Raw genomic sequence first — 13,968 nt, 5'->3', positions numbered from 1 at the left:
TCTTGCAGGATAACAATGTCCATCTGCGGCCTACTCAGTTCCATGTCGACGACTGCTGTCTTGCGCGCATCGTCAGAAAAGCCAGGGGTCATTGTCCGAATATTTCAGGTACCCAACTTTAGGGCAGAAGTTTTCTTATGATTGTTGCATGGTGCAGGGTTATCTGCTTGTTGGCTTTCATCCTGAACCCCATGCACCCCGTGAGGTCAACGCCAATCGAGCAAAAACTTGTAACCGGTAACTGCTACTTCCCATGTTATTTTGACGCTGTATGCAAAGCTGGAGTGTCCTCTCCAGAGCACGAACACTGGGTAAAATAATATGGAGGATAGGCTGTTAGCTAAGCAGCAAATTCCCCCTCTCCATGTCACTGAAATAGTCCAATGGAAAGGCAAAAGCCAATACAAATGGTTCCAGCAATGTCGAAGGAGTTGCCAAAATGGCAGGGACTGCCTCCGGGACTCTGGGTCTGGATTTTGCCTCGAGGTTTACTTCTGAAGACTTTTCCATCAGTGGATGTAGCCACAAGGCAGTGGAGGTTTGAAATCGGAGTTTTCCTTCTCCTATATGGGCTACCTTCCAAGGCTGACGAGCCCCACCTACCTCCCTAAGAGTGCGAAGATTAGAAACACAAGCCTCCAGCTGCCTATTTAAGATAGCAATATATTTTAATGAGTAAATATATGAAAATGGTCTGTACAGTTTAATACCTCAAGATCTCTGGCGATTTTAGCCCAGTCGTCTGTCGTCATGTTGCAAGAATCAAGCAGAGGTGAATACTCTAGGATGGTGTAAATTATTCTTTTCTTTCTTTTAGAGAGGCTAAATGGGATAAAAATTAAAAAGTGAGCAAAAGATTGTACACCACTACCATAGTACAACAATATTGTATTGGATATTGCTTCTTTCACATGAAGTAAAATCCAGGTTATTCTACCTCAGGACTGTGTGAGGTCCACTACTGAGGTGGCAGAAATGTTTCACAAACACCAAAAAATTATGGCCTATTCATCTAACATGGTCATGGCAGCAGCAGTTTTTCTGAGGATCCTGGCAAAAATTAGGAACAGCTGCATAAAACTGGAAGATTTTACTTGGTTAGACTTGGAAAGGAAGAGCTGGGCATTTATTCAACTTCACCCATAGCTAACAAAAGCCGACTTGGATAAAAGCAAAATATCAATACAGTGGTGCCTCACTTAACGACGATAATCCGTTCCTGGAAAATCGCCGTTAAGTGAAAACATCATAAAACGAAATTTAAAACCCCATTGAAACGCATTGAAACCCGTTCAATGCATTCCAATGAAGTAAAAACTCACTGTCCAGCGAAGATCCTCCATACGGCGGCCATTTTCGCTGCCTGTATAGCTAGCAATCTGTCCCTAAACACAGCGGGGAGCCATTTTAAGCATCCGGTGGCCATTTTGAAACCGCCGATCAGCTGTTTAAAAAAAACCATCGTTTTGCGAAGAATCGGTTCCCGAAGCAGCGAACCTATCATCACAAAGTGAAAAAACCCTATTTAGACCATCGTTTTGCTATCGCAATTGCGATCACAATAAGATTGTCATACAGCGATTTTGTCGTAATGTGGGGCAATTGTTAAGCAAGGCACCACTGTATGTACTTACGGAAGAACCAAAGTGTCCTCTGGAAATTCACAGGAATCATAGAGTTTTGTTGATTTGGTATATTCTGCATCATGCAGCATCGGCATTTTTTTCAAGGCTTCTACTAATTTATTAGCCTGAGGAGCAAGCCCTGGAAACAAAACATACACACACATTATAAAACCGCTTACTAGTTGAATATCAGCTGATCTCTTTGTACAGAACACAAGGTTGTTGAAACTGTGGCCACAAGCGTAATGTTTTACTGTCTGTGGACTGATTTGTATGTATTTTGCTTCAGGTATGCGAAGTGGTCAAGATCTTTTCAAGCCCACCCCCTTAGATTTTGGCTTTAGTTTTCCTTTTCCTTCCCCACCCTCTTTTCCTTGTGTGCCATGTCATTGTAAGTCTGAGAGTGGAAGCTGTCACACTGCTCTGAGAACCTTTTCACCTGAGAAGATCTGAATGCTCAAATACCGGGTAACAAGCAAGGGGGAAGAAATCTTACTATCACACACTCCTTATGGACGCCCTAGAGTTACCTGACAGACAGAAACAGGAAACATTATATATGGGCCCTATCCAATAATAATAATTGTGTGCCATCAAGTCAATTTTGATTTTTTTAGGGTTTTCTAGCTAAAGACTACTCAGAAGTGGTTTTATGTTCCTTTCTTCTGGGAGCATCTTGGGATTGTGCAGCTTGCCCAAGGCCACACAGGCTGGCTCTTCTGGGACGCACAGCGAGGAACTGAACTCCCAGTCTCTAGATCTGCAGCCAGATACCTACCTCACTGAGCTATCCAGCCAGCTGTTCAAATAAGAAAGCCATCGTTGAAAAGTCTGGTAAGGATGAATGCAAAATTACAGTATACACATCCTGGACTAAAGGTGATAATGTCTGCGGGTGCAACTAAGGGGAGAATCCGGTGTGGAAAGTCAGTGAGAGATCTGATGATGGCTACAACGGCACCTAGCTAGATCATGCTCGTTTTTAATGTCTTAATAGCTCTACCTTGTGCCACAGAATTGAGTCGAAAGGGGTGTCAGAGAGAGGTCCTGCATTATACAACCCCCACCCCAATCTGCTCAATGTGGGATCTATAATGTAAGCTGCCCTTCTGTTCCAGCTTAACTATCTGCAGCCAAAGAGAAACCAACATCTTCAGATAGTCTCTTCCCTTCTATTAGGAAGTTTTTCTTAGCATCTAGCTCAAGCTTGCACCCCTGACATTTCTATGGTTGAAATCCAATGGCACATGGTTAACTAGAGCAGACATGTTGAATCAGTGGGGATTTGGTGAGTCAACATCTCTGTAAGTTCCCTTGATGCAATGGGCCTACTCTAGATGTGATTTACTACTGGACTTCAGCCTATGGATTCAAATAGAAAGGTTACTTACCTGTAACTCTGGTTCTTCGAGTGGTCCTCTGTGAATTCACACTAATGGGTTAAATCTGCACTTGTGCAGAGGCCTCGGAATATTCTAGAGCTTAAAGTAACACTTTTGGCTCCGCCCCCCAGGACCTCATGGTCCGCCCGTCCTAACAGTTACCTCAGTTCCCCAAATTCCGCTGCTGCTCTAAGGTGAGACAGCCGTGACGGAAAGAGGGGAGGACGGGCGGGACGTGTGAATTCACAGAGGACCACTCGAAGAACCAGAGTTACAGGTAAGTAACCTTTCTTTCTTCTTCGTGGCCTCTGTGAATGCACACTAATGGGTGATTAGCAAGCTTGCCTCTGATAGGAGGAGGGACGTCACGGCAAAACAGCAGACAGGACCGCGCGTCCAAAAATGACATCCTCCTTGGCCCACAGATTCAGGCAATAGTGAAAGATGAAGGCTGACGGAGTGGGCCAAATGTCAGCTGTGCAGGTGTCTGACAGCGGGACACCCTTGAGGAAAAGCTGTAGAAGTAGCCAAAGTTCCGGTAAAGTGAGCGTTCACCTGGCACAGGCGATTAGACTTGCGGGGGAAAAAACAGTCCTGCAAACATAGAACGATAATGCTCTGCGAACATCTAGCAGGTGAAGAGACCTCTCTACATCTGTAGGGAGTTAGGAAAGAAAGTGGGCAAACTGATATGAAACTCAGTAGAAACTTTAGGTATGAAGGAGACATCTGGGAACAGTATAACTTTGTCCAGGTGGCAAAGTAGGAAGGGAGGATCCACCTGAAGTGCTACTGGAAGTAACTGCAACTAAGAAATAGCCTTGAAAGTCAACAAATGTCCAGCAATTGTGGTCAGTGGCTCAAACGATGAATGTGAGAGGCACTCAGGACAGTGTGAAGAGTCCACTGTGGTATAGACTGGCCCCGTGGAGGGTAAAGGTTTGCTGTACCACGGGAAAACCTCTTCATTTAGGGTAGCGAGTAGTAATTTTGGTAAATGCCAGCTAATTGCAGAAATAGAATTGATTGGTAGAGGGCTTCCTGGAGTGTGATAATATGGAGTTTATTGAGGAGGAATTCTCCATTCCATGAGGTGAAGAGCTTGTAGACCTGGACGGTACGTTTTCCCTTGATTCTGGGTCAGAAGATGAGGAATAGACAGGGGTCTCAGGGAGCCTGACGACATTGTCAGCAGTGTTGTGAACCACAGCCGTATGGGTCAGTATGGAACTATGAGGATCACGGTGGCATTGTCATGTCATATCTTCACTATTATGCACAGTAGGAGAGGTATTGGAGGGAACATGTACATGAAGCAGCCCTTCCAGGGCACCATGGGAGTTTACCCGTAGTCCAGGCCGTGAAAGATAGATGGCACACTAGCTGTTCACCTCAATTGCAAGGGCATCTATGGCAGGGAGGAACAAAAAAAAAAATCTCTTGCAGATTCTGATGAATGTGCAATGGTCCAGAGATCACTCGTGTATTTGGTATGTGCGCCTGCTCAGATGGTCTGCCCATGTGAAGTCCTGGGCGGAGATGTGCACAGCAGACAGAAAGATGTGGAATTCTAGACACTACTCCCAAAACTGAACAATCAGGTGAGAATGGGTGCCTCCCTGTTTGTTGATGTAGTACATTGCTGTCGCATTATCCGTAGTAACTTGGACAGCCATGCCTAGGTTGAGAGTTAGGAGCGCCTGAAATGCTTTGAAGATGGCCAGCAATTCCAGATTTTTTTAAAAAGAGAAAGTTTTACTTCACTGACCAGGTGTTGTAGATATGAAGACTGGTACAGTGGGCTCCCCATCTGACCAGACTGGAGTCTGTCGTGATTCTCGAGGTAGGTAGGAGTGGAGCAAACAGTCTTTCCAGGGCCAAGTCTTCTGGGTTGATTACCAGCAGGGTTGGTGTGCAAGCTCATGAGTAAGCTGGAGGCATATGTAGGGCGTATTTTTCATGGGGTTAAACAGGGCAGATGCCAGGCCTGTAGGGACTGCCTCTTGAGCCTCGCGGGCTTTATGACAGATGTGGTGGAAATCATGAGTCCCCGAAGATTTTGGGCCTGATGGGCTGTGATCCAAGACAACGGAGGGGAGCGACATATCAGGGAACAAATTTAGACCATGCCATTCTGGGAAAGGAAAAGCTCTTGCCGGCCAAGATTCCAATACGGCCCCTATGTGAATACTCAAGGCGCCGTCGAGAGCTGAATGGCAAGGCGCTGAACTCTAAAATGGGCCTTCCTAGAGAGAATGGAGGTATTCGCAATGATCACTTCTGATGGAGATGTGGGAGCAGGCGTCACTCAAGTCTATCAAAGTAAACCAATCTCCTTGTCGAATTAGTGGAAGGATATGTTCCAAGGTCACCATGCAAAAAACGGCGCTGGCTGATGAAGAACAATCAGGTCCTTTAGGTCTAAAATGGGGCGTAGTGATCTGCCCCCACCTGGAGTGGCAGGAGATATGTCTGATTTTCCAAAAAGGATCTTTACCTTGTCTCATAGAGTGGTAGAAGAGTGAGTGTAAATCACCCGCTGAGCCGGTGTATCCCAAAACTCTATGGTGTACCCATAGGTGACAATGGAAAGAGCCCAGGCATCCGAGGTGATGTGGGTCCATGCAGAAAGAAGGGAGCAAGCATACTGAACATGTGACGCAGAATCGAGCGGTGGTAAGCGGGAGGGAGTCACAGTGTCTGTTGGATTTTTTTGTCAACTTCCTATAGGAATGGTGGGGATGGTCGCGTTGATCGGATTGTGGTACTGAGCCAACTGTTGAGGGAGATATCTTCGTTGAGAAGTATAAGGTCTGTATACACTATAAGAGTACTGATGCATCAATGGGAATTTTTGAGATCTATAAGGCTGAATGTTGTACGACCATGCTGTTTTCCTCATTCTTTGAAGGCCATCTAGGGATCGAATAACCTAGAGCCATCAAAGAGCAAGTCCCCTATTCCAAATCTGACATAATCAGAAATGTTGGCTGACCTTAGCCAATCGTGTCTTTGCAAGGTTACCCCAGTCATGAGTTGTTTGGAGGTGGCCTCGATAGTGTGATGCGCTATCACACTCTCTTGCTGAGTGAGGACATGGCGTCTTAATGGAGAGCAAGCCCTTTCAGATTAAATGCTGCTGGGGCTGCCTGAAGAGAGGGTAGTGCACAGTTAGAGAGGTTGATATGGTAGGCGCCCATAGCTGCCATGTAGATGAGCTTTCTAACCTCCTCGCTGCTCGGTGTGGTAGTAGATCTCGAGCATGATCTGGCTTGTGTGGCGTCCACATCCAGGAGGAGGATGCCTAGTTAAAAATCTGTATTGGTACCATAGGTCTTGTACAGATTTTCTACAAGCCTGGACATTTTAGGGACAGAGAAGGGCTTTTCCCAGGTCTACTGAAGCAAGCAGAATAAAGATGGGATAAGGGACAAGCACAGGGAAGGCACTGATTCCTCATCAATATCTGCATAAACCTTATCAGACTCTGTTTGATGTTGATGTACTGTTAAATCAAGAGCCTTATCGATTCTCTGTATCATGTTAGAACATGAATGAAATTCGGAAATGAGGGATGGAGGAAAGCCATCACAAATATCAGAGTCTGGCAGGGTCAGGTTAGGAGTGGTCTGGTGCCATGGAGTCGGAAGATTCAGAGTCAGAGTCATGGGAAGTAGAAGCAAGTGGAACATCAGAAGTGAAAAAGGACTTCTGGTTTCTTTTTCAGTATCCTTCCTCATATCATCAGTATTCAGTATCTTCCTTAAGAATACTTCTTCAGTACCAGGCGTTTCTTATGGGCATATATTGTTTTAGTCTTCCGCTTGGTACCGTGGCATGGTACCAGCATGTTTTACCCTCCATGGTACCAGCAAGTTTTAGCTTTCCGCTTGGTACCAAGGCATGGTACCAGCATGTTTTAATCCCCTAGTACCAGCAAGTTTTAGCCTTCCGCTTGGTACCAAGGCATGGTACCAGCATGTTTTGACCTCCTGGTACCAGCAAGTTTTAGCCTTCCGCTTGGTACCAAGGCATGGTACCAGCATGTTTTGACCTCCTGGTACCAGCATGTTTTAACCTTCCCCTTGGTACCAAGGCATGGTACCAGCATGTTTTAATCCCCTGGTACCAGCAAGTTTTAGCCTTCCGCTTGGTACTAAGGCATGGTACCAGCATGTTTTAACCTCCTGGTACCAGCCTGTTTTAACCTTCCGCTTGGTACCAAGGCATGGTACCAGCATGTTTTAACCTCCAGGTACCAGCATGTTTTAACCTTCCGCTTGGTACCAAGGCATGGTACCAGCATGTTTTAACCTCCAGGTACCAGCATGTTTTAACCTTCCGCTTGGTACCAAGGCATGGTACCAGCATGTTTCAATCCCCTGGTACCAGCATGTTTTAGCCTTCCGCTTGGTACCAAGGCATGGTACCAGCATGTTTTGACCTCCTGGTACCAGCATGTTTTAGCCTTCTGCTTGGTACCAAGGCATGGTACCAGCATGTTTTAACCTCCTGGTACCAGCCTGTTTTAACCTTCCGCTTGGTACCAAGGCATGGTACCAGCATGTTTTAACCTCCTGGTACCAGCATGTTTTAACCTTCCGCTTGGTACCAAGGCATGGTACCAGCATGTTTCAATCCCCTGGTACCAGCATGTTTTAGCCTTCCGCTTGGTACCAAGGCATGGTACCAGCATGTTTTGACCTCCTGGTACCAGCATGTTTTAGCCTTCTGCTTGGTACCAAGGCATGGTACCAGCATGTTTTAACCTCCTGTACCAGGGAGGCTTCGTGGTACCATCTCTTCTTATGTCTTTTGGTATCAGGAGATGATCTCTTTCTTTGGTACCGGAGCCCGCGAGAGTATCGGGACCTGGGAGGTCCATCGATGTTCGGGCATCTCCAGTAACGGAGGTTCCCTCGGTACCGATCGGTGCCTCTTCCTCCTGATATCAGGGAAGGACGGTACTGACGATGTTGAACTCTCATTGGAGGATTCCGATGAGGACGAGGACTCGGAGGATGAAGTTTCTGCAGCAAGGCTGTATAGCAGACGCGGATAATACAGCTTTTGCATTTGCTGCCTCCAACGTCTCAAATAGCTCTTAGAGAGCTTGAGCGGTTGCAAGTCCTCTTTAGGTGCATGCTCTTTAGCTTCATTGGGGCGAAGATGTCGAGCCCCGTGGGGTGAGACCTTCGGTCCCGAGTGGCTCGGAGACCGGGAATCTCTAAAAGATGGCGCGAAATGCTTCGTTTTCGCCTTCTTGCTTTTCGCAAGTCCTCTTTAGGCGCATGCTTCTTCGCTTTATTGGGGCGAAAATGTCGAGCCCCGTGGGGTGAGACCTTCGGTCCCGAGTGGCTCGGAGACCGGGAATCTCTAAAGATGGCGCCAAATGCTTCGCTTTCACCTTCTTGTTTTTCGGAGAGGATGTTGCAGGGATAATTCCGGAGTAGGAGGAAGCGGGACCGACGACGGCGGTGAAGATGGAGGCGAAGAGCCCTAGGAAAGAAACTCAACAGGAGACTGAGGAGTGAGGACAAGCAAGGACGGGGAAGCCTGTTGTGGCAGGCTAGGAATAGCCGAAGAATGAGGGGTTGGTGGTTATAAAACTAAGGGTTTGGCCTTAGTTTTAGAGGCTTTACTTTTTTCCCTAGGTTATATATGAGGTAAAAGGTCGGGTTCTGCAGACGCAGAGGCCGCTTCGATGCATACACAAAGATTTTTGTGCGACTCTCCAAGGCAATGCAGCTTTTAAAAGTAACCCTGGGAGATGAGGAAGCCTTGGAGGCCTGGGAACAGTCCAAGGGGGGGGGAAGGGAGGGGGAAAGAGGGAAAACCCTCGCAAAGGGCCAAAACGCACACCTCCCCTCCTAAATAATAAAGTCTTTGTACTTTCCTTAATGAAGAATCGAACAGGAGCCAAATATTTTCCAAGAATTTCCAATAATTTCACGGAGCTCTAGCCAGGAGACCTAACTGCAGCAGCGGAAAAAATGGAACTGAGGTAACTGTTAGGACGGGCGGACCATGAGGTCCTGGGGGGCGGAGCCAAAAGTGTTACTTTAAGCTCTAGAATATTCCGAGGCCTCTGCACAAGTGCAGATTTAACCCATTAGTGTGCATTCACAGAGGCCACGAAGAAGAACCTGCCCTTTGGAGCTGAAGAGATGTATTTTTGTTTCTTGATCTTTGTGACAGGTCTTCACCTATGATGATGACTGTTCCTCTTGGATCTCCTCTTCTTCAAGCTATACAGGCCTCATTCTTTGTAGGATATGCCATTCCACGATCCAGCCATCATCCTTCGAACTTAAAACTCTTATTGCTGGTAATTTAGACATTAAGAGAAGCATATCAACCTTTTAGAATGGGGAGGGGGAAATGTACAAAAGCTGGGTCCTCTCCCCCTTCCACAAAATCAAGTCACAGGGTAGGTCATATGAAGAAGTTTGGAGAGCTAGATTTGGCCCCTAGAAAAAATTTGGTACTGGAGCTCAGTGTGCCTCTGAAGTATGCCTTAAGGATCTTTCCACCACTAACCTACATGAACCAAAACTACTTTCTTACTTGGGAAGCAGGGGTGTTAAGTCAGCATTAAAGGGAACATCCCTCTCGTTATAGCTTTGCTATCCGTTCCTGCCACTCACCTCCGTCGCACTCACTGCCCCCCATCCCAATTGTGCCTCCAGTGTTGAGTACAAGCACGCGGACCCGGACTTCCTCCCTTGCAGGCCAAACCTCTGGTGAGCCCCACAAGCTCTCGTGGCTCAAGGAAGAGCTTCTCAGCCGCTGGAGCCGTGGGACAGGGTGTGCTGCTTCCTCCGCCATGCTTTCTGTCTGCCCAGAATCACACCGTAACCGGTACGGCTTATCCTTCTAAAGCCTTGCTTCTGTCACCTCCATGCACGTTCTATTTTTATCCGACACAACTGCGTCTTCCATCTGACATTGATATCCTTGTGCTGCATGACCTCATTCTGAAACTAGCCAGTGTAGCTGCAAAGGGCTGAATTAGCTCAGAATCCGTTAGGGTGCACTGTTAAGCCACAAGAGAAAGTGCATCCTATAGGAAAACTGCAAACTCCCAGCAGTTATCCTGTTTCAAGCTTTTGTCAGTCCTTCTGCAAAGAATCACAAAACATACAACCGATCCCCACAGCCAAATGGACATCATTTCTCAATTACAGTTTTAATAATAATATAATTTATTGTCATTGTAAGTATATACACAGTATACCATACAACGAAATTCACAATAGAACATCAAATAGCATTGTGCCCTACAACTCAAAGGACAGTTAGTTTTTTGTTGTTTTCTGTTTTTACAGAAGGCAGTTGCACATTTAAGACCATGAGTTCTGTATCTGCTGCACTGTTTGTTTTTCTTAAAAAATAATTAAGAGGTTTTTTTCACGACCCTATTTATTGAAGGCTGAACTTCTCTTTTTGGTCCTCTCCCTGCTGCAGTCACTAAGAGTCACATTATGCTTCCAAACAAGCTTAGAATAAAGCCATCAAATTCAAGTACAAAATAAACACAATGCCCACCAGATGGTAGCATAATCCTAAAAATAAAATAGAACTTCACTTCTCTTCTGCAGTCTCCTTTTCCAGCTGAAACATTGGCAGCAGGGCGGACCGCGGAAGGTGAAGTCAAAGTCAAGCGGGTGGACTTCCTGTAATTCTGTGCCCCTGCCTCTTCCCTCGCAATGATACTGCAACAAAGCCCTGACATTGAATGACTACCATGTTTCCCAAAAAAAAACAAGATAGGGTCTTGTATTAATTTTTGATCCAAAAACACATTAGGGCTTATTTTCAGGGGATGTTTTTATTTTTTTCATGTACAACCATCTACGTTTATTCAAATAGTCATGCCATCTTCTTCTGGTTGCTGCATAAGGGTGGAGAGTGGGGTAGGGCTTCTATGATGAGCATCCTGAAAAATCATGCTAGGGCTTATTTTCAGGTTAGGTCTTATTTTCAGGGAAAGAGGATATGTGCCTTCGAGTCAATTCTGAATTATGTTGACCCTTTCCATGGATTTCTAGGCAGCAACACTCGGGAGTAGTTTACTATTCCCTTCTTCTGTTGGCATCCTGGGACCGAACAGCTTGCCGAAGGCCACATAGGCTGACTGTTCTTCCAGGAGGCACAGCTGGGAATCAAACGCCCAACCACTGGCTCTGTGCACAGATACCTAAACCACTAAGCTATCCCTAGGATTTTGCATTTAACTAAACTGAATAATAGCTTCTAATGGTGGCTCAGTGGTCTACACCATGATTGATTCAGTACTAGAGGCATTTATTACCATGTCCTTCCCTATATCCACCATCCTTTCATCCATCTACTCCAGCCCCCAGTTTGCAGCAAATCCCTAATAACAGGTGAAAATGACAGCCTTTTGCTCCCCTATAACACGTATTGAGTCTATAAAGCTTCATGCAAAGCACACACCAATAATATGCAGACAGATGCCTTTAGAAGTCATCTTCTACAACTGGGGAGACAGATGGTCTGTCCTATTCTCTATCTTCATGGAATTAGGCTACTAATCTCTCCTGTGCCAGAATAAAGAATAACAGCAGGCAGTGGTGAGTTGCTGTGTGTATCATCAGCTGTGCTTCTCAGCTGTGCTTGAGGAAGCCCCCAATCCAAAGTCACCAGAGCCAATGTTGAAGGATTGCAGAGGACCGTACTTTGGACTGTGAAATATTCCATAAATCTTGGAATTACGAAGGGAGAAAGTGAGACTATGCATGAGAAGATCATATTTAAACACCAACATTTCTGCAAATATGTTCTCCTACATCTGTGCAGTATCTAAACTCAAACAAGAAGTGTTAGAAGAGATTGATCACACCACGGCTATTGGCACAGAATTACCTCCTCTAGAGCAGGCTTGGAAACTAATTTTTAACCCAGAAACTAGGTACAATTTTTTGTTTAGAAGCTACTGAAGGGCTTATTCAGCTGAGTATTTGTATTGCAGTTTGGTGCATTATGGTTTTGCTTTTTTCCAGTGACCACAAACGTAATCACTAGAGTGGACCAATTTTCCCCAGAGAACCCCAACCTGCACCTTTTTTTCCCTGTCCCCCCTCAGGGGCTATCTTTTTTGGTGCACTCTAACGTATTCCATTTCCAGTGTGTGTGATCACTGTGAATGGATTAAAATTGAGCCTTGCAGCTGTCAAAGCTCCTTCTGGTGTCAATTTCTGTTATGATAAAGTGGCTTAATAAGCAAATCAGTTCCAAGTATCAGAAAACTGTGTGTATACTTCTGTAAGTCTGGTATCCAGTATTCAAGATGATGTCTTAATAGAGGGGAACTAGTTGTTCTTCGGATTTGGAGACTATTGTTCTGTTAACGCAGCCTAAAATAGCATTTGCCTTTTTTGCAGCCACATCACACTCGTGGCTTATATCCAGCTTGTGATCTACAACACCAAAATCTTTCTTGCATGTAGTATTGCTGACCCATGTACCCCCCCACCTTGTTACTGTGCATTTTTTTTTTTGTTTTCATAGGTGTGGAACTTTGCAATAATCCGTTAAATTTCACTGCTATTAGAAGTCCAAAAAAGGCTTCCATCTAAGATCCATATGCAGTCTGCATCCTCTCAGCAATGGTGTTTCCATTTTTGCTCATGCTGACTCAAATGGGCCACAGCCTTCAAAAACAAAGTTTTATTTTTTACCAATAAGCACGTATTGCAGCAGAGCATTGCTGACTATTAAAATGGAGAGAGATGAGTGTTTGATAAGGATGTGCCATTCTGATTTTTTTAAATAAAATGCCGAATCTTCCAATTCTACAAGAATTCGACGGCCAGAAATCTGGGAGTTCCAGCCCACAGACCCACACCTACAGGCACCTTTTCAACACTTGCATTTCGCTCATCTGGAGCAGGCCTTGTCTTGCAGCCTCCATGCCTGTTCCTGGCCTGCTTCCTGTCCAGATATCTCCTACTGCAACCAGAAGGGCTTTTTCTCATCTAGTGGAAGATGAGAAAAGAGAACTGAAATCCAGTGATAGGTTGGATCAAAAAAACTGTACAATTATCTTTCACATAGTACTTGAGCAATGTATGCATGTGGCTGTAGCCTTCTGGTAGATGCTGCGTAACAACTCACAACTTGGATCACTGAGTGAATTTTTGTGTTGAAAAACTATTCTCCAGGGAGAGATCGGTGCAGATAGAAAAAGCAGCATCTTAGATCTTATAAAAAGGTAAAGGTAAAAAGTTCCCCTTGACAAATTGTCCAGTCGTGTCTGACTCCAGGGCATGGTGCTCATCCCCGTTTCCAAGCCATAAAGCAGTGTTTGTCCGTAGACAGTTTCCGTGGTCATGTGGCCAGCGCGACTAGACACAGAATGCCATTACTTTCCCACCAAGGTGGTACCTATTTATCTACTCGCATTTTTACATGCTTTCTAACTGCTAGATTGGCAGGAGCGGGGACAAGTGACAGGAGCTCCCTCCATTGCATGAATTCGAACTGCTGATCTTACAATCTTGCAGCCCAGAGGCTTTGGGGTTTACCCCCCCTCCCAACGCCACCACATCCCTATTTGATCTTATTTCACTTTCATTTACTATTATTTTGCTACCTAAGTATGTTATAGTTGCTTTGATTTATAAACCGCCCCATGGTGCTAAAGCATTCTCTGGGTGGTTTACCACATAGTTATGCAAGAAACACTCCTTTCTCCACCCCACAAGCTGAGTGCTCATTTTGCTGACCTTGGAAAGATGAAAAGCTGAGTCAACCTTGAGTTGGCTACCTGAAACCATTGCATCAAACTCAGGTCATGATCAGAAGCTTGACTCCGTATTGTAGTTTAACCACTATGCCATGGGGGGGGGCTCTGTGTGCATGTGTAAATATTTGTGTGTCCTTTTGTGTGCGTGTACATATAGATACTTAATTAACACAAAAAAACCCCAACCATG

The 13,968-nt window shown here is 45.4% G+C and overlaps 1 protein-coding gene across 1 annotated transcript in view; it reads right to left on the bottom strand.

Annotated features, from left to right (window-relative positions):
• ASPG (asparaginase) overlaps positions 1–9,967 on the bottom strand; it is a 55,478-nt gene extending 45,511 nt beyond the window's left edge. The window contains 3 exon segments of the mRNA XM_078383830.1: positions 711–822; positions 1,635–1,764; positions 9,655–9,967. Of these exon segments, the coding sequence (XP_078239956.1) occupies positions 711–822; positions 1,635–1,764; positions 9,655–9,835 (423 nt within the window). The 5' untranslated portion in view covers positions 9,836–9,967.
• Between the last annotated feature and the right edge of the window lie 4,001 nt (positions 9,968–13,968).

The sequence above is a fragment of the Pogona vitticeps genome, chromosome 1 (assembly GCF_051106095.1).
Source record: "Pogona vitticeps strain Pit_001003342236 chromosome 1, PviZW2.1, whole genome shotgun sequence".
Classification (NCBI taxonomy): Eukaryota; Metazoa; Chordata; class Lepidosauria; order Squamata; family Agamidae; genus Pogona; species Pogona vitticeps.
Note: the sequence above shows the minus strand (reverse complement) of the source record. Positions and strands in the feature narration are given on the sequence as shown.